At 48.0% G+C, this 18567-nt stretch overlaps 1 protein-coding gene across 1 annotated transcript in view; it reads left to right on the top strand.

Moving 5' to 3' along the window:
* The first annotated feature begins 17974 nt into the window (after nucleotides 1–17974).
* Nucleotides 17975–18567, top strand: part of SYN2 (synapsin II) — a 519321-nt gene continuing 518728 nt past the window's right edge. Inside the window, exon 1 of the mRNA XM_030205570.1 lies at nucleotides 17975–18414. Coding sequence (XP_030061430.1) covers nucleotides 18080–18414 — 335 coding nt within the window. The 5' untranslated portion in view covers nucleotides 17975–18079. The remainder of the gene's footprint in view (nucleotides 18415–18567) is intronic.

Raw genomic sequence — 18567 nt, 5'->3', positions numbered from 1 at the left:
TACGGTAATACTAAGATGCAGGCAACAGTTTAGCAGCAAGAGGCGTGCTATCCAGTCTTTTGCATTGAGTGTCACATGTATGATTTATCTCTCAGTTGGCGAAAGGTTATATCTGTGTGCTCGATGCAAAGAGCTCCTAGCTCTAAAGAATGAGTCCATTCTCTTGAGGCTAGAGTAGCAGACTTGGAGGAGCTGAGGGAGACAGAGAGGTATATAGGGGAAATTGTAGAGAAGTCCCATTTCCAATCTGGCAGCTCCTGTGCTGCCTTGGAGGAGGGAGGTCTCCTAGAAGGAGAACATCACCCTGGTAAAGTAGAAAGTAATCCTGTAGCCAGGACCTGCCCAGCAGGGAATGTAATATCCTCTTGCACTGAGGATTTGTATCTAGGAGCTTCTTCACAGGAGGGAAGGGTTAGGACAGCTGTTGAAGTTGATGATTCAATCATTAGGCATGTAGATAGCTCGGTAGCTGGTGGGCATGAGGATTGCCTGGTAACTTGCCTGCCTGGTGCGAAGGTGGTGTACCTCAGGCATCACTTAAATAAGATTTTAGATAGTTCTGGGGAGGAGCCTTCTGTCTTGGTACATGTGAGTATGAATGACATAGGAAATTGTGGGAGGGAGGTTCTGGAAGCCAAATTTAGCTGTTAGGTAGAAAACTGAAATGCAGATCCTCCAGGGTAGCATTTTTGGAAATGCTCCCCATTTCATGTGCAGGACCCAAGAGACAGGCAGAGCTCCACAGTTGTCGCGCCCCTTACCTGCGCCGCCTTGCCCGCTGGGATGCCCCGCTCCGCGAGCAGGGGAGAGCGGGGTATCGCTGGCTATGGGCGGCGTGGGCAGAGAGTTGTACCCGCCTCCTGGGGTATGCCGGTTCGCCGCTTCAGCGCGGTGGCGGCCGGAGAGCGCCGGCGCTGCCAAAATGGCCGGCGCTCTCTTACTAGCAAGTCCCTTCCGGGTGCGGGACCTGGGAACAGAGGAAACGCCCCTTCAGGGTCCGGATTGGCTGGTCGCGGCTGGACTCCGCCTTCTCTCTGGGACCAGCCTATCCGGAGCCCTGGGGCTGGTTGTGTGCCCCTCCTTTCTAACAGCTGTTGAGTATTCTCCAGACGGAGGGGGCTATTTAAGGGCAGTCGCTGGCAGTATTCGTTGCTTCGGCTTCTACTTGCGGATCCCTGAGTTCTGTGTTTTGGATTGCCCTCCGTTTGCCTCTGAACCTCTGTTTGTACCTGGACTTTGCTATTGCCTGCCGCCTGCCTTTGAACCTCTGATTGAACCTGGACTTTGCTATTGCCTGCCGCCTGCCTTTGAACCTCTGATTGAACCTGGACTTTGCTATTGCCTGCCGCCTGCCTTTGAACCTCTGATTGAACCTGGACTTTGCTATTGCCTGCCGCCTGCCTTTGAACCTCTGATTGAACCTGGACTTTGCTATTGCCTGCCGCCTGCCTTTGAACCTCTGATTGAACCTGGACTTTGCTTTTGCCTGCCGCCTGCCTTTGGCCCTCTGATTGAACCTGGACTTTGCTATTGCCTGCCGCCTGCCTTTGAACCTCTGATTGAACCTGGACTTTGCTATTGCCTGCCGCCTGCCTTTGAACCTCTGATTGAACCTGGACTTTGCTTTTGCCTGCCGCCTGCCTTTGGCCCTCTGATTGAACCTGGACTTTGCCGTTGCCTAGCGCCTGCCTTTGAACCTCTGATTGAACCTGGACTTTGCTATTGCCTGCCGCCTGCCTTTGAACCTCTGATTGAACCTGGACTTTGCTATTGCCTGCCGCCTGCCTTTGAACCTCTGATTGAACCTGGACTTTGCTTTTGCCTGCCGCCTGCCTTTGACCCTCTGATTGAACCTGGACTTTGCTATTGCCTGCCGCCTGCCTTTGAACCTCTGATTGAACCTGGACTTTGCTATTGCCTGCCGCCTGCCTTTGAACCTCTGATTGAACCTGGACTTTGCTTCTGTCTACCCTAGCCTGTCCTTCCTCGGAGGTCTCAGCCCTGATTCTCCAGGTAAGATCAGAACTGTCTGGCTGCCAGACGTTGTTTGGCCCAAGGGCTCACTTTTCGTGACATAGGCCTGACAGAAAGCCGAAGCCATGAGCTCGCCAGATAAGCCTGATCTAACCGACTTGGCCCAAGCTCTCCAACAGCAGCAGGCCCAGCTTAACAGATTGTCTGGAGTACTGCAAGATGTGTGTTCCCAGATGTCATCACAGCGAGCACCGGCTCCCGGGGCAAGTAGGACATCTCCACCTCAGCCTGCCTTTCGTTTGCCGGAACCTCCCCGGTTTGACGGCACACCCTCCGCATGTCGCGGATTCTTGAACCAATGTCAGATGCTCTTTGACATGCAACCTGCCTCTTTTCCTACGGACAAACAGAAGATTACCTACATTATTTCATTACTCTCCGGTGCGGCCCTGGCATGGGCTTCACCTCTCTGGGAGCAACAGGATCCTCTCCTTTCGGAACTTGGAGAATTCCTGCGTCGGTTCCGCATGGTCTTCGATGTTCCAGGGCGTCCCTCCTCTGCTGCAGGAGAACTACTACGGATCCAGCAAGGAAGCAGTACGGTTGGAGCCTATGCTATTCGATTCCGTACTCTGGCAGCGGAACTCAAATGGAATCAAGAGGCTCTTACGGCCATTTTCTGGCAAGGCTTGAGTGGGCGCATTAAGGACGAGCTAGCCGGCCGGGAGGTCCCTAGTACCTTGGACGCTCTGATTTCTCTAAGTACTCGGATTGATGTCCGCTTCCAGGAACGGGCACGAGAACAAGTTGCCTCTCGTCCGCCTCGCAGGTTTTCCCCTCAAAGACCACGAACTGTCTCTCCCCAGGAGGCGGTGGTTCCGACTGTGGAGGCACCGGAGGTGCCTATGGTGATTGGCAGGCACCGATTGACAGCTGTGGAATGAACCCACCGGAGGGAGAATAAACTATGTATGTATTGCGGGAAACCTGGCCATTTTGTGAAAGGGTGTCCCAACAAGCCGGGAAATGCTTAGACCCTAGCCTTGTGAAGGGGGTGGTTTTGGGTCGTTCAGGAACCCTTCCGGATAACTTAATGACTGTACCTATTATCTTACGTTGGCAAGAATTCAGGATAAACACCCTAGCCTTGCTAGATTCAGGAGCAGGAGGCAACTTTATTGATGCTAGACTACTTCAGGGCCTAGGAAGGCCGGTTATTTCCTGTAAACCAGCTCTTCAAGTCACTTCCATACACGGCTCTGCTTTACCTCAGCCTATTACTCATCTCACTCTCCCGCTTCAGATGCAGGTGGGCCTTCTTCATCATGAGGAGATACAATTTCTTATTTTACCTCAGGCCATCCATCCTGTAATTCTAGGTATGCCCTGGCTGCGGCTGCACGCGCCTTACATAGACTGGCCTTCGGGAGAGATCAGCCAATGGAGTGGTCATTGTTTTGAAACTTGTCTGACACCAGTGCACCCTCTTCCTATTAATGTGCCAGCGCTCCCTGGAGCCCTCCACCCCTGTGATGCTCATCTTCCGAGGGAGTACGAGAAGTTTTCTGATGTTTTTGATGCCCGGGAGGCAGATTCCCTCCCGCCCCATCGCCCGTTCGATTGTCCCATTGATTTGTTGCCCGGCACTATGCCTCCTCGAGGGCGATTATATGCTTTGTCCCGGGAGGAATCTGCTGCCATGCGGGACTACATTCGGGACAACCTTCGTAAAGGATTTATCCGTCCATCCTCTTCTCCTGCCGGGGCGGGGTTTTTTTTTTGTCTCTAAAAAGGATGGGTCCTTGCGGCCCTGCATTGACTATCGAGGACTTAACAACATCACAGTCAAGAACCGTTATCCCCTTCCGCTTATCCCGGAGCTTTTTGATCGACTCCAGGGGGCTGTCATTTTTACTAAGTTGGATCTGCGAGGGGCCTACAACTTGATTCGTATCCGTCAGGGGGACGAGTGGAAAACTGCCTTTAATACTCACGAAGGCCATTTTGAGTATCGGGTCATGCCTTTTGGACTGTGCAATGCTCCGGCTGTATTTCAAGACTTCATCAACTTCATTTTCCGGGATCTTCTGTATTCTTCAGTCATTGTTTACTTGGACGATATTCTGATCTTCTCTGCTTCACCTCTGGACCATCCCGGGCATGTTCGCACTGTACTTCAACGACTCCGGGATCATCGACTGTTTGCCAAGTTGGAAAAGTGTGCATTTCATCAATCCACTATTCCTTTTTTGGGACATATTATCTCTGCTGTTGGATTACAAATGGACCCTGCTAAACTGCAGGCTATCCGGGACTGGCCGCTGCCCCAGGGTCTCCGTGCCTTGCAACGTTTTCTTGGCTTTGCTAATTACTACAGACAGTTCATTCCCCATTATTCGCTCCTCACAGCTCCTTTGACAGCCCTTACTCGGAAGGGGGCGGATGTTCGGCATTGGTCTCCTGCTGCCCTGGAGGCTTTTTCTGCCTTAAAGACGGCTTTCTTGTCTGCATCTGTGCTCCGGAGTCCTGATGTCACAAAGCCTTTCATCGTGGAGGTCGATGCCTCTGCTCTGGGGGTGGGAGCGGTGCTGTCCCAGACAACTTCTTCTGGTAAGAAACATCCTTGTTTTTTTTTTTCTAAGAAGTTTTCGCCAGCAGAACGTAATTATACCATCGGGGACAGAGAGCTGCTGGCTCTAAAGCTCGCCTTTCAGGAGTGGCGGTACCTACTGGAGGGTGCTGCGCATCCTATTACAGTCATCACTGATCACAAAAACCTGCTTTATTTGCAAGATGCCAAACGCTTGAATCCCCGGCAGGCCCGTTGGTCACTATTTTTTGCTCGTTTTTCTTTTCATTTGGTGTTTCGTCCCGCAGAAAAGAATATTCAGGCAGATGCCCTCTCCCGAGCGTTTGACGTTCCTGAGGAGCCTGAGGAGCTCTATCCCATGCTCGATCCTGCTTGCCTTTCTCCTATGGTGGGGGCCTCCGCCTGTCTCAAGACTACTGTTCCTGCTCGATCTCGTCGCAAGGTTCTTCAGTGGGGTCATTCTGCTGCATTTTCGGGACATTTTGGGTTCCGTAAAACCTATCACCTTATTTCCCGTTATTTTTGGTGGCCCCGCATGGCCCAGGAGATTCGGCAGTTTGTCTCTACCTGTCCTACCTGTGCCCGTACCAAGTCCTTGCCAGGCAAGCCGTGGGGGCTTCTTCAACCATTACCTGTACCCCATCTACCATGGCAGGAGGTCTCGATGGACTTCATAACTGATCTTCCCTGTTCCAAGGGCAACACGATCATCTGGGTGGTGGTGGATCGTTTTTCTCGCATGGCTCACTTCGTTCCCATGCGGTCCCTGCCATCCGCGAAGACTCTGGCTTCCCAATTTATCCAGCACATTTTTCGGCTACATGGACTGCCGCATCGTATCATCAGTGATAGAGGGTCGCAATTCACCTCTAAATTTTGGAGATCATTATGCTCTGCCTTTGGGGTTACCACGCATTTCTCGTCAGCTTATCATCCTCAGACCAACGGCATGGCAGAACGTACGAACCAGACCCTTAAAGCCTTTCTTCGGGCCTTCACCAATGCTCGTCAAGATGATTGGACTGATCTCCTGGCCTGGGCTGAATTTGCATACAACAATAGTTTTCATTCTGCTTCACGGACGTCACCCTTCTTCACTGTTTTTGGTCGTCATCCACGTCTTCCACCTCCGATTCCTTTGACTACAGCTCCTCCACTACTCCAGTCTACTGTCACCACCATTCATGCAACTTGGAGGACAGTTCGTCAGCAGTTGGGGAGGGCGGCTGCTCGGTACAAGCACTATGCTGATCAGCGTCGCCGTGCCGCTCCCGTATTCCAGCCGGGACAGAGAGTATGGCTCAGCACCAAGTACCTCAAACTTCGTCTTCCCTCCCTAAAGTTTGCTCCTCGCTTCATCTGGCCATTTTCTGTGTCATCTAGAGTGGGGACGGTGGCCTATCGCCTTCACTTACCTGGTAATCTGCGCATTCACAATGCTTTTCATGTGTCTCTGCTGAAACCTTTTAGGACTTCCCACTGGCATCCTGCTCCAAAGAAGATACTGGTTCCTGATTCTGATCCTGATCCAGAGTTCGAGGTAAAAGAGATACTTGACTCTAAACTCCAGCGGGGTCGATTGTTTTACTTGATCTCGTGGAAGAACTTTGGGCCTGAGGATAACTCCTGGGAGCCAGTGGCTAATATCCTTGCCCCTGATTTGTTACACGAGTTCCACTCTCGTTATCCTACTAAGCCTGGACCTAGACGGAGAGGGGGGGCTTACGGGGGGGGTACTGTCGCGCCCCTTACCTGCGCCGCCTTGCCCGCTGGGATGCCCCGCTCCGCGAGCAGGGGAGAGCGGGGTATCGCTGGCTATGGGCGGCGTGGGCAGAGAGTTGTACCCGCCTCCTGGGGTATGCCGGTTCGCCGCTTCAGCGCGGTGGCGGCCGGAGAGCGCCGGCGCTGCCAAAATGGCCGGCGCTCTCTTACTAGCAAGTCCCTTCCGGGTGCGGGACCTGGGAACAGAGGAAACGCCCCTTCAGGGTCCGGATTGGCTGGTCGCGGCTGGACTCCGCCTTCTCTCTGGGACCAGCCTATCCGGAGCCCTGGGGCTGGTTGTGTGCCCCTCCTTTCTAACAGCTGTTGAGTATTCTCCAGACGGAGGGGGCTATTTAAGGGCAGTCGCTGGCAGTATTCGTTGCTTCGGCTTCTACTTGCGGATCCCTGAGTTCTGTGTTTTGGATTGCCCTCCGTTTGCCTCTGAACCTCTGTTTGTACCTGGACTTTGCTATTGCCTGCCGCCTGCCTTTGAACCTCTGATTGAACCTGGACTTTGCTATTGCCTGCCGCCTGCCTTTGAACCTCTGATTGAACCTGGACTTTGCTATTGCCTGCCGCCTGCCTTTGAACCTCTGATTGAACCTGGACTTTGCTATTGCCTGCCGCCTGCCTTTGAACCTCTGATTGAACCTGGACTTTGCTTTTGCCTGCCGCCTGCCTTTGAACCTCTGATTGAACCTGGACTTTGCTTTTGCCTGCCGCCTGCCTTGGCCCTCTGATTGAACCTGGACTTTGCCGTTGCCTATCGCCTGCCTTTGAACCTCTGATTGAACCTGGACTTTGCTATTGCCTGCCGCCTGCCTTTGAACCTCTGATTGAACCTGGACTTTGCTATTGCCTGCCGCCTGCCTTTGAACCTCTGATTGAACCTGGACTTTGCTTTTGCCTGCCGCCTGCCTTTGACCCTCTGATTGAACCTGGACTTTGCTATTGCCTGCCGCCTGCCTTTGAACCTCTGATTGAACCTGGACTTTGCTATTGCCTGCCGCCTGCCTTTGAACCTCTGATTGAACCTGGACTTTGCTTCTGTCTACCCTAGCCTGTCCTTCCTCGGAGGTCTCAGCCCTGATTCTCCAGGTAAGATCAGAACTGTCTGGCTGCCAGACGTTGTTTGGCCCAAGGGCTCACTTTTCGTGACATAGGCCTGACAACAGTCTCAATGTGTGTGCAAGGATAAGAGATTTAGATTTGTTAGGAACTGGGTAACATTCTGGGGAAGAGGGAGCCTGTTCCAAAAGGATGGGACCCATCTTAAATGGGATGGAACCAGGCTGCAGGCGCTAACATTTAAAAAGGAGACAGAGCAGCTTTTAAACTAAAATGGGGAGGGGGGGAGATGACTGTCGCCAAGGAGTACGTGGTTCAGTGTGGATTATCCTCGAAGGATACTATTGAAACAGGATCTTTAGGGAACCCTAATAGAGAGGTTTCAACAATGGTGAAAGAAAGCCAGGAATGTTTAATGGGAGACCAGAGTAAAGGGTGCAAATTATCCCCATCAATTTCAAAGCAGCTTGTAGATTCTAGGAGAAAACACAATTTGAAGTGCCTATATATGAATGCTAGAAGCCTAAAAAATAAGATGGGAGAGTTGGAGTATATAGCATTTAAAGAAGAGGTCGATATAATAGGCATCTCAGAGACCTGATGGAAGGAGGACAATCAATGGGACACTGTATTATCAGGGTACAAATTATATCTCAATGATAGAGTGGATCAAATTGGAGGGGGAGGGGTTGTACTATATATTAAAGAGGAAATTGAGTCAAACAAAATAAATATTCTATATGAAACAGATAGCAGTGTGGAATCCTTGTAGATAGAAATTCCTTGTGTGAAGGAAAGGGCTGTACTGGTAGGGCTGTACTACTGTCCACCAGGACAGAAGAAACAGACAGATGAACAAATGTTTACAGAAATTAGGAAAGCTGGCAAATCGGGCAACATTATAATAATGGGTGATTTCAATTACCGATAATTTCCAAAGGGATAGTAGAATGATAATCAATAAAATATCTAATTAATTCTACTCTGTTACACACGAGTATTGGAAGTGTGCAATTGCTAGCATATATGAAAATGTGGAGAAAAAAAGACTTCAGAAATCCTAACGAGTGCTTTTAATGTGGAAAACCACCTTTAAATTTAAAGGTGGTTTTCCACATTAAAAGCACTCGTTAGGATTTCTGAAGTCTTTTTTTCTCCACATTTTCATATATGCTAGCAATTGCACACTTCCAATACTCGTGTGTAACAGAGTAGAATTAATTAGATATTTTATTGATTTCAATTACCCCAATATTTACTGGATAAATGGTACATCAGGGAGAGAAAATTCTTAGATGTAATAAGTGACTACTTCTTGGAGCAACTGGTCCAAGAACTGAAAAGAGGGGGAGCTATTTTACATTCAGTCCTTAGTGGAATGCATGGCATGGTATGAGAGGTAATGGCATTGAATCCACTGGGAAGCAATGATCATAACATAATCAAATTTGAACTGATATCTGGAGTGAAGTCACTAAAGAAATCTACTGTTGCAGCATTTAATTTTCGAAAGGTTGATTAAGACAAAATGAGGAAAATGGTTAAAAAGAAGTTGAAAGAGACGGCCACAAAGGTTAGGACTTAAATCAGGCATCTACGTTGTTTAAAAATACCATAGTGGAAGCCCAGACTAGATGTATTCCACATATTAATGAAGGTGGAAAGAAGAGCAAACAACAGCCAGCATTATTAAAAGATGAAATGTGTACCCAGTGGTAATCAGGCAGTGCTGTGCACCGCCCGGTTACCTTTGGGTTAGTGCGGGAACCCTTACCACCACCTCAATGGGTGGTGGTAAGGGCTCCCCCCCCCCCCCCCCCCCGAAATGGCAGTACGGCAAGTGCTTCATTTACCGTATGGCTATTTCTTTAAAAAAAGAAAGACCTACCTTTTACCTGCTGCGGTAAAAGAGGGCCTTGATGCCAGCGCAGCTTTGCTGCAGCTTGGTAAAAGGGGCCCACAAATTCTAATTAATGCCAATTAGTGTCAATAATTTTTTGTTAATTGGCAATTATCGGTGCTGATTGGCTTGTTAGCTAAATAAGTTGCAGGCACAAATCCAGAGTACGACCGGATTTGCGCACACAACTTCAGTTACCGCATTTTAGAAAGTAAGAAGGGTTCATAGGTTAAAAGAAGTTCATTTGGTAGAGACTCAGTCCTGAATAGCTGTTGTATTCCTGTGGAATGCTCTTGATGTCCGCTCATGGTTCGGAAGAAACTGAAGCTGAATATTTTCTTTTAAGGAAGCTTTCAGGCAGGAATAAGTTGTTGTGCTGGAAATAATTGTAATCTATTATCTATGATCTGTTTAATGTTAATTATGTATGATTTATTGTAAGTTGCCACGAGCTATTGCTGGATTAGTAGCATTATCAATTTTCTTTAAAAAATAGATGTGGTCAGTCCTTTGGTATTAAGGCTGCTTCCACAACCTTACCATTATGGGCCCTAAGTCTGGGCACTAATGGAGTCATTTTATGAAATATTTTCCACACATTTCTTCAAACAAAAAAGCTACAGCTCCAAAATCATCTCTAGGAAAATGGCTTTTTTGCTTTTTCCCAGCACGCAAATGCTCCTGCACAAAGCCACACTTATTCTGAAGTGAGTGTAATTTTCTGTGCGTATGCCCCCTAATTCTATAAAAGTCATGTGGGCACATGCTCAATTTACATGCGCAATTTAATTGGCTAATGAGCTAATTAGCACCAATAATTGTCTTTTTAACAAGCAATTTTAGGTACAAATTAGATTTAATTGGCAGTTTTGCACATAAATTTAGGCATGGGAATGGAGGATCTCTGGTGCGGAAATGGGAAAGTCATGAGCATAACGGGGGCGTTCCTAAAATTAATATGCATTGTTATAGAATAACAGGGCTATGCACCTAATATAGGCGTATATATTTCCACCACATGGCTGCTCCTAAAATTAGGCACGATTCCCAGGCATAAGCGCTAATCTATAAACCGCATCTAACTTAAAGCATGGCTTATAGAATAGTGCTTTTATTCGTCGTCATATATAGAATCTAGCCCACTATGTGAAAATATGCCCATATTTTATTAAGTTCCTAGTAGATAAATAGAAAATCCTCAAAATAAATCAATGCAATAAATCAGAAAGACAATAAATATTCACTACAAATATATAAGTGATGGTGCTCAGAACTGAATTGCTGACTTACACAGCGTTCAATCATTGCACCAATCACAGATAGCCTTAAGCTGTGTCTTCAATTCAAATAAAGACACAGCTTGAGGCTATCTGTGATTGATGCAATGATTGAACACTGTGTAAGCCAGCCAGTGGCTGAGTCAGATATTCCGTTCTGAGCCCGCCACTTATATATTTTTTAGTGAATATTTATTGTCTTTCTCATTTGTGGCATTGATTTAGCTTGAGGATTTTCCATTTATCTACTTGGTATTGTTTACTTATTGTGAAAATATTTTATTAAATTCCCCGTAGTATTTCTGTTTCATGTTTTATTATACACATGTGTGCCTTGCAACTCTATCCTGCTTATTCCAAACTACACCTCTAATAATACCGACTCACATCTTATAGACTTCAGAAGGAAGTTCTCTTTGGCATCATGTAAGAATTTCAGGGCCCCTTTTACCAAGATGTGGAAAAAGGGGGCCTGCGTGTTGGCGTCTGTTTTTCATGCATGCTGAGGCTCCCTTTTATTGCAGCAGGTAAAAGGGAAATCTCTCTTTCCTGCAGGAAATGGCCGTGCGGCAAGTAAAGCATTTGTTGTGGCCATTTCAGGGGGCAGCCCTTACTGCCACCCATTGAGGTGGTGGTATGGACTCCCGCTCTAACCCAGAGGTAATCGGGCAGCACACGACACTGCCCAATTACCGCCGGGTACATTCCAGTGCCCAATTACTCTCGAGTGCATAGTTTAATACCAAGTTCCGTGTAAGTTGAAACATGGCAGCTAACTGACCCAGCATAGTTTCTAATTATGTTTTTATAAAATAAATGCTTCCATTATCGTAATTTTCTTTTTTTTTTTTTTGCCCTCTTTGGTATAGACAGAACTATCTATTTCCCCCACAACCTTGCCAAACTGATGCTGGCTACCAAAACCACAAATGGTGACAGAAGTCATTGTTTTAATTTTGCTCTGGAAATTTTTTGAACAAAATCAGTGATCTCCTGAGACTTGGTCTTCACAAGACAGGACATTTTTCCCTTTTCTGTTTCTACCAGTTCTTTCTCCTCTACCTGTGACTTTTATGGCGTCTACCCTGTCTTTCAATCTTATAAAGTGTGGGTTGTCTTTAGTTTCTCTGAATGTTATTTGTATCAAGACACAACCTGCAGATTTCACCTTCAGACTATCACCCACATCTAACTTTATTGAATCCAGTCTTTGTTCAGTTCTTTATCCTGGCTGTGATTATTAATCACTCCTCGCTGCTTAATATGCTCCCTATTCGATCTTTATCCCCTCTTCCAATGATTCAAAGCTGCCAATAAGCTGTTTTCTTTGTGAACCTAGGGCCTGTCGTACTATTTCTATATAAATTTCACTGGCTCTTCTGTTTTCTTTTACAAGTCCTAGCTCTGAAGTGTCATCCATTCCATGGTTCTGACCCTGCCAGTTTTCAATCTATTTGCCAAGACCTCTTTCTTAATCCCTGAGCTCCTAATGAACTGTCCTTTCAATCAACTCTTTAGCAGCCATGGTCATAGTTTTCATTTGCCAATTCCTCCTCTTTTGAGTAATTGCCATCTTTCATCTTCTTTTTTACCAGTCATCTCACGCTTGATAATTTTCCATTCTTTTTTTCAAGACTCCTAATCATCTGTTTGCTTTATCCTTTAAAAGTGTCCCATTCTATTCCTACTTATTATGCAAGGGGTCCCAGATAAAGGGGCTCTTTTACTAATACTTAGTATGTACTAACAGAATTAACTTAGGTGCCTCAACTCTGAAACACAGCAAAACCATAGATTGTATTGGACGCTATACACATATTCCTTTCTATCTTCGATCCCTATGTACCTGAATATACCAACCTTACCCGACCCTAATATCAAACTGTATTTGTTTCCCATACTGGACTTGGCGATCACCTTTACGGTATTATGTAAGCCACATTGAGCCTGCAAATAGGTGGGAAAATGTGGGATACAATTGTAACAAATAAATAAATAAATCATACGCTAAATGGTAAGAAGCCCATTTTATACCTATGGGCTTCTTAGCATCTAGCGCACGCTAATTCTGTTAGCATGTGCTAAGTTTTAGTAAAAAGGCCCCCAAATCACTAAGGGGTCCTTTCACTAAGGTGCACCGAAAAGTGGCCTGTGCTGGTGTAGACACATTTATTGGATGTGCGCCGATCCATTTTTCAGTGCACCTGCAAAAAAGGCCTTTTGGGGAGGGGGGGGGGGGGGGCGAAAATGGATGTGTGGCAAAATGAAAATTGGCACACATCCATTTTGGGCCTGAGACCTTACCGCCACCCATTCACTTAATGGTAAGGTCTCACACGTTAATTGGGCGGTAATCATCAGCGTGCGTACAATGCTGATTACTGCCCAGTTAGCGCCACCTGCTGGAAAATAAAATATATTTTCCAGCGCGCATAGTGGACGTGCATAAAAAATGAAATTACCGCCCGGGCCATGGGGTAGCTGGGCAGTAGTTCCAAATTGGGACATGTTGGGCGCACATAGGCGCCTATGCGGCTTAGTAAAAGGGTCCCTGAGGGAAATGAAATTGTAATCATCTAGTTATATATTTGTACTGTTTGTGTGTTGATTGTTCTGCCAATGAAAAAGCTGTGAGCTAAATACGAATAATAATAATAATCCACTGGAATCTCTGCAAAAAGTCTGATTTTAATGTAACAAACAACTATCAGGATCATACTATGGAAAAAAGTTGTAGAAAATGAGCAGGTTAAGATCTTGTGGGACTTTTTAAATGCAAATTGACAGATGCTTGGAGGACAACACGCCTGACATCCCTTTCTAGAAAACAGAAACGTATGGTTTGTAGATGTAGCAATACTGGTGACAGTACCAGTGGCGTAGCTAGGTGGGGCCATGGGGGCCTGGGCCCCCCAATTTACTCTTGGCCCCTGAATGGCTGGCGGGGGTCCTCAACCCTTCGCCAGCTGAAGACTTCGTCCAGTGCCGGTCTCCGGCGCAAGCAGCATTGCCTGCCCATCTCTCTCTTCCCCTCATGTCGGGCACGCTCCCTTTAGTGAAACTGAGCATGCCCATAACGTGATTTGTGGTGTATTACTGCATGTCACGTTACAGTTTTTGCATAGTATTGAGCTGCTTTACATGCATTTGCATGTTTGCATCTCATTACTATTTAACCTGCCGTGACTTAAACATTGCTGCAGTAAAATATTTTAAGCTGTATTAGAGCCCTTTAGGGAAAGGAAATGGGACTTGATATACTGCCTTTCTGAGGTTTTTGCAACTACTTTCAAAGTGGTTTACATATATTCAGGTACTTATTTTGTACCAGGGGCAATGGAGGGTTAAGTGACTTGCCCAGAGTCACAAGGAGTTGCAGTGGGAATCAAATTCAGTTCCCCAAGATCAAAGTCCACTGCACTAACCACTAGGCTACTCCTCCACTAGCAACATTCCATGTAGAAGTCTGCCCTTGCAACGCAGCCGCACAGGCTTTTGTTTCTGTGAGTCTGACGTCCTGCACGTACGTGCAGGACGTCAGACTCACAGAAACAGAAGCCTGCGCGGCCACATTGCTGATCTGCAAGGGCAGGCTTCTACATCAAATGTTGCTAGTGGAATAGCAACATTCCATGTAGAATCTCAAATAGTAGCAACAGAATCTCTCCAATAGTAGCAACATTCCATGTAGAATCTCAAATAGGGAAAGGGAAATGGGACTTGATATACCACCTTCTCAGGTTTTTGCAACTACATTCAAAGCGGTTTACATATATTCAGGTACTTATTTTGTACCAGGAGCAATGGAGGGTTAAGTGACTTGCCCAGAGTCACAAGGAGCTGCAGTGGGAATGGAACTCAGTTCCCCAAGATCAAAGTCCACTGCACTAACTACTAGGCTACTCCTCCACTCCATGTTACGGGGCAAATAACACAATTTAAAGCCCTAATGCAGTTTGTTAACTTCCCCTCTAAATCAGGTCCTACCTGAGGACTTGAAAATCTTTGGGATCTTACCGGGTATTTGTGACCTGGATTGGCCACTGTTGGAAACAGGATGCTGGGCATGATGGACCTTTGGTCTGTCCCAGTGTGGCAATACTTATGTACTTATGGATGCTGCATCAGCTTGTCCTTAACTATGCTTGCCCTGGCTTTGCCCTTAACCAGTCCAAATAAATATATTTGTCTAACCCACTCTTGCTGTTTGCCTAAAATGAGTTACACACAGAAATAGGTTCTTCTCAATGGAAGAAGAAGAACCATCCATATCCTTAGGGGTTAGACGGTTTCCTAAAGAACAAGTCCATAAACCACTACTAAATGGACTTGGGAAAAATCCACAATTCCAGGAATAACATGTATAAAATGTTTGTACGTTTGGGAAGCTTGCCAGGTGCCCTTGGCCTGGATTGGCCGTTGTCATGGACAGGATGCTGGGCTCGATGGACCCTTGGTCTTTTCCCAGTGTGGCATTACTTATGTACTTATTGGAACAATGGGCTACTTTACTTGAAACAATAAAGAAATTATGAGGAATAAATTGCATTTTTTTTTCCTGTTGGAATATTGTCATTTCAAAAGGATTCCCCGTGCCCTCAGGATAATGAAGGGACTCACAATGTACAAAGATGATCATGTTTTCTTAGACAAGTGGTGCAAAATATTAAGCAAGTTCCCTTTGGACTTAATGACTTTGCTTATTGAGACTTCCAAAGATAAAATTGTTTGTTGAGGTTTTCCTATATATCTTGTTGATGAATAAACAATTTCGAACATTAACATTAGATGTCCTTGGAATTTGTGATCTTTGGACGTGGTATTGGTAGCTTCCACCCTTCGTTGGCTTGTGCTTACTGTTTTTTGTGGAAGATCTTTTCTTTCTTTCATTGTGGCAGTATCCTATATAATAATTCTCACCTCCAACGTTCTAATGTACCTGGTACCGTGGCTCCCTCGGAGGTGGTCTGCTAGGCAGTTTAGAATGCACTGACGTCAGTGATGTCACTGACAGCTGATTCCAAGGCAAGGGGAGGAGTAGTGTTTCCCTACTCCTCCCCCTGCCTGTGAAACAGTTGTCAGTGCCCCCCCCCCCTCGGCACAACACCCAAGCCCCTGCCCTGCAAAACCGCGAGTCAGGCAGGGGGAGGAGTAGGGAAACATGCGGAGCGTGTTTCCCTACTTCTCCCCCTGCCTACCAATCAGCTCTCAGTGCCCCCCCTCGGTGCAGCACCCAAGCCCCTCCTCCCAGCGCATCACCAAAGCCCCTACCCCCCCTCTCAGGCACATCAACTCCCTCGCCACCCGCAGCCGCCAATACTAACGCTGTCCGGCCGCTGCTGCTTCTGCTGTGGAGCAGCAGCAGTCGGTACAAAAAGAAAAAAGCCCAAAAAAGATTTTTAACCTGAAACGCGGCTCCGTAGACAGCCATCTGGCATTGGCTGTCATCACTGCAGCCGCTCCTCCTCTCTCCTCCACGTCACTGCTCCTGCAGGATGACCCCAGAGGAGCGCAGCGACGTCAGAGGGGAGAGGAGGAGCGGCTGCAGAGGTGACAGCCAATGCCAGATGGCTGTCTACGGAGTCGTGTTTCAAGTTTAAAATCTTTTTTTAGCTTTTTTCTTTTTGTACCGGCCGCTGCTGCTCAACAGGAGACGCAGCAGCGACCGGACAGCGTTAGTATTGGCGGCTGCGGGTGGTGAGGGGGTTGATGTGCCCGGGGGTGGGGGGGGGGGGGTAGGGGCTTGGGTGATGCGCTGGGGGGTAGGGGTTTGGGTGATGCGCCGATGGGGGAGTGGAGGGTCGCTGGACATGGGTGGCTGCAGGGGGACAGGAGGGTCACTGGACATGGATGGCTGCAGGGGGGGTAGGGAAGAGGGAGGTAGGGAGGGGGTCCTGAGACCAGATGGGTGGCTGCAGGGGAGGGGAGACAGAAGGGACGCTGCAGGGGGGGCAGGGAGAGAGAAGGGTCACTGCACATGGGTGGCTGCAGGGGGGGCAGGGGAGAGAGGTGGGTTGCTGGACATGGGTGGCTACAGGGGGGGGGGGCAAGGGAAAAGGAGAGGAGGGTCGTTGGACATGGGTGGCTCCAGGGGGGCAGGGGGAGAGGAGAGTCGCTGCACATGCGTGACTGCAGGGGCAGAGGAGGGTTAGTGGGGAGGGGGTCCAGAGACCAGATGGGTGGCTGCAGGGGGGGCAGGGGAGACAGGAAGGACGCTGCAGGGGGGGATTACCTTGCTAGCGCCCGTTTCATTGCCTACCGAAACGGGTCTTTTATACTAGTAATATTATAACATTAGTCACCGGCAGCTACCTATACCTGGAACTCTTGTCACTTCTAGCAAGATGCACATCAAAATCTCAAACACTGCTTCTATTCCTTCAAAGAATTCCCAGTAATTGGGCAGGATTTACAAATTAAGGTTATCAGCTGGTTTCATGTGGTTCAAGAGCAGTGTGATCCAGGCCTGGTTTTACTCCATTGCATGCTTCAAAGATTTTCCTATTGATTTCTTTAAGAAAAAAAATAAAAGACAGGAGAAGTCCTTGCATGCTGTGGAAGAAAACCAGGACTGGATCAACAGTCTGAAAAAGAAGGCGTCAGTTGGCAAACCTAGGTGAGCGAGGGTTGCTCTGTGCAACTGAAATGAAAGAATCACTTGCCACTGGCTTGGGGAAGAAGTAAAAGAGGTTAACCACTAGCAGCAACTGTTATAATGAGACCCAGTTCCTGTCCAGTCCAGGCAGTGAGGCGCTGGGAAGTGAAGCCCTCCACACCATGCACGTAAACAGTTTCAGAAAATATAGACCTACAAACGATACAGAGCTCATCTGAGTCACAGGAAATTGCAGGCAGGAAGAGAACGTGCTAAATAAGGACTATCAAACTATTAATTATAGTCGACTTCCAGAGGCTCAGTCTCCTTGCTTCGAGCTGCAAATACAGTGGAGAGCTTGCAAGCAAGCCATGTTGCATGCAGGCAGCAGCATCCCTCCTTTCTAGATTTGCATATTCATAGGGAAAAGCCTTCCTGGCTAACCACCTGGGACAAAAAGAAAAAATCTCCCTCCCTCCTCCCCAGCTTCCCGGCAGAGCATCAGATGCAGGCAAGACCTGGGCTGCAGCAGCATCAGCACCATCTGTAGCATCAGTGTGACGGGGGCTCCGCCGCAGAGCAGGCGACTGGGCACACCCTCCCCTCCTCCCTCCTTCCCCCCTGCGCACACATCCCCACCTCCCTGATCCACTAGAGTGACTACAGAAGAATAGGGAGAAAAAAAAAATCTCCCAAAACAACCGATCAGAAGACAAAGAGCATTTGTTTCCAGCAAGAGACCAGAGCTGCCAAGTCAGAAGAAATCAGGCAGCGCAGGAAGGCAGGAGCAGCCCGCACTGTACCCTCAGGCTGCCTGGATTTTGGAAATTAAGGTCCTGCTTTGATTTTGGGGTTTCTTTTGCCCTACGTAGTTGGGGTTTCCCCCCGTCATCCCCACCTGTGTTAAAAGCCAAATGATGAACTTTCTGCGCAGAAGGCTTTCTGACAGCAGCTTCATTGCCAACCTGCCCAATGGGTACATGACGGACCTGCAGCGGCCGGAGCCCCAGCAGCCACCACCGCCTGCCCCCTCTGCCTCGCCGGTGCCCCAGGTGGCAAGCACCGAGAAAAAGCCACAGCCGGCCCCGCAGCCCTCCACCGGCAGCAGCTTCTTCAGCTCACTGTCCAACGCTGTGAAGCAAACGGCAGCTGCCGCCTCGGCTGGGCTAGTGGAGCAGACCTCGGCGGCTACTGGAGCGAGCAAGAAGTGCAAGCATCTGCTGGTCATCGATGAGCCACACACAGACTGGTAGGTGTCCTGACCTTTAGCCCTCACCTTGGGGTGCCCACTCCCCTGCACTGCCCTAACTTCCTGTATTTGCTAGCCCGTTATTTTCAAAATATACCAGAGCTCTTCAGCCCCTGGGGGTTGATAATCCTCCCTTTTAAGGCTGGTCAGGTT

This window comes from Microcaecilia unicolor, chromosome 6, assembly GCF_901765095.1.
Source record: "Microcaecilia unicolor chromosome 6, aMicUni1.1, whole genome shotgun sequence".
In the NCBI taxonomy this organism is placed as follows: domain Eukaryota; kingdom Metazoa; phylum Chordata; class Amphibia; order Gymnophiona; family Siphonopidae; genus Microcaecilia; species Microcaecilia unicolor.
The sequence above is the reverse complement of the archived record's forward strand: the minus strand, read 5'-3'. Positions and strand labels throughout refer to the sequence as shown.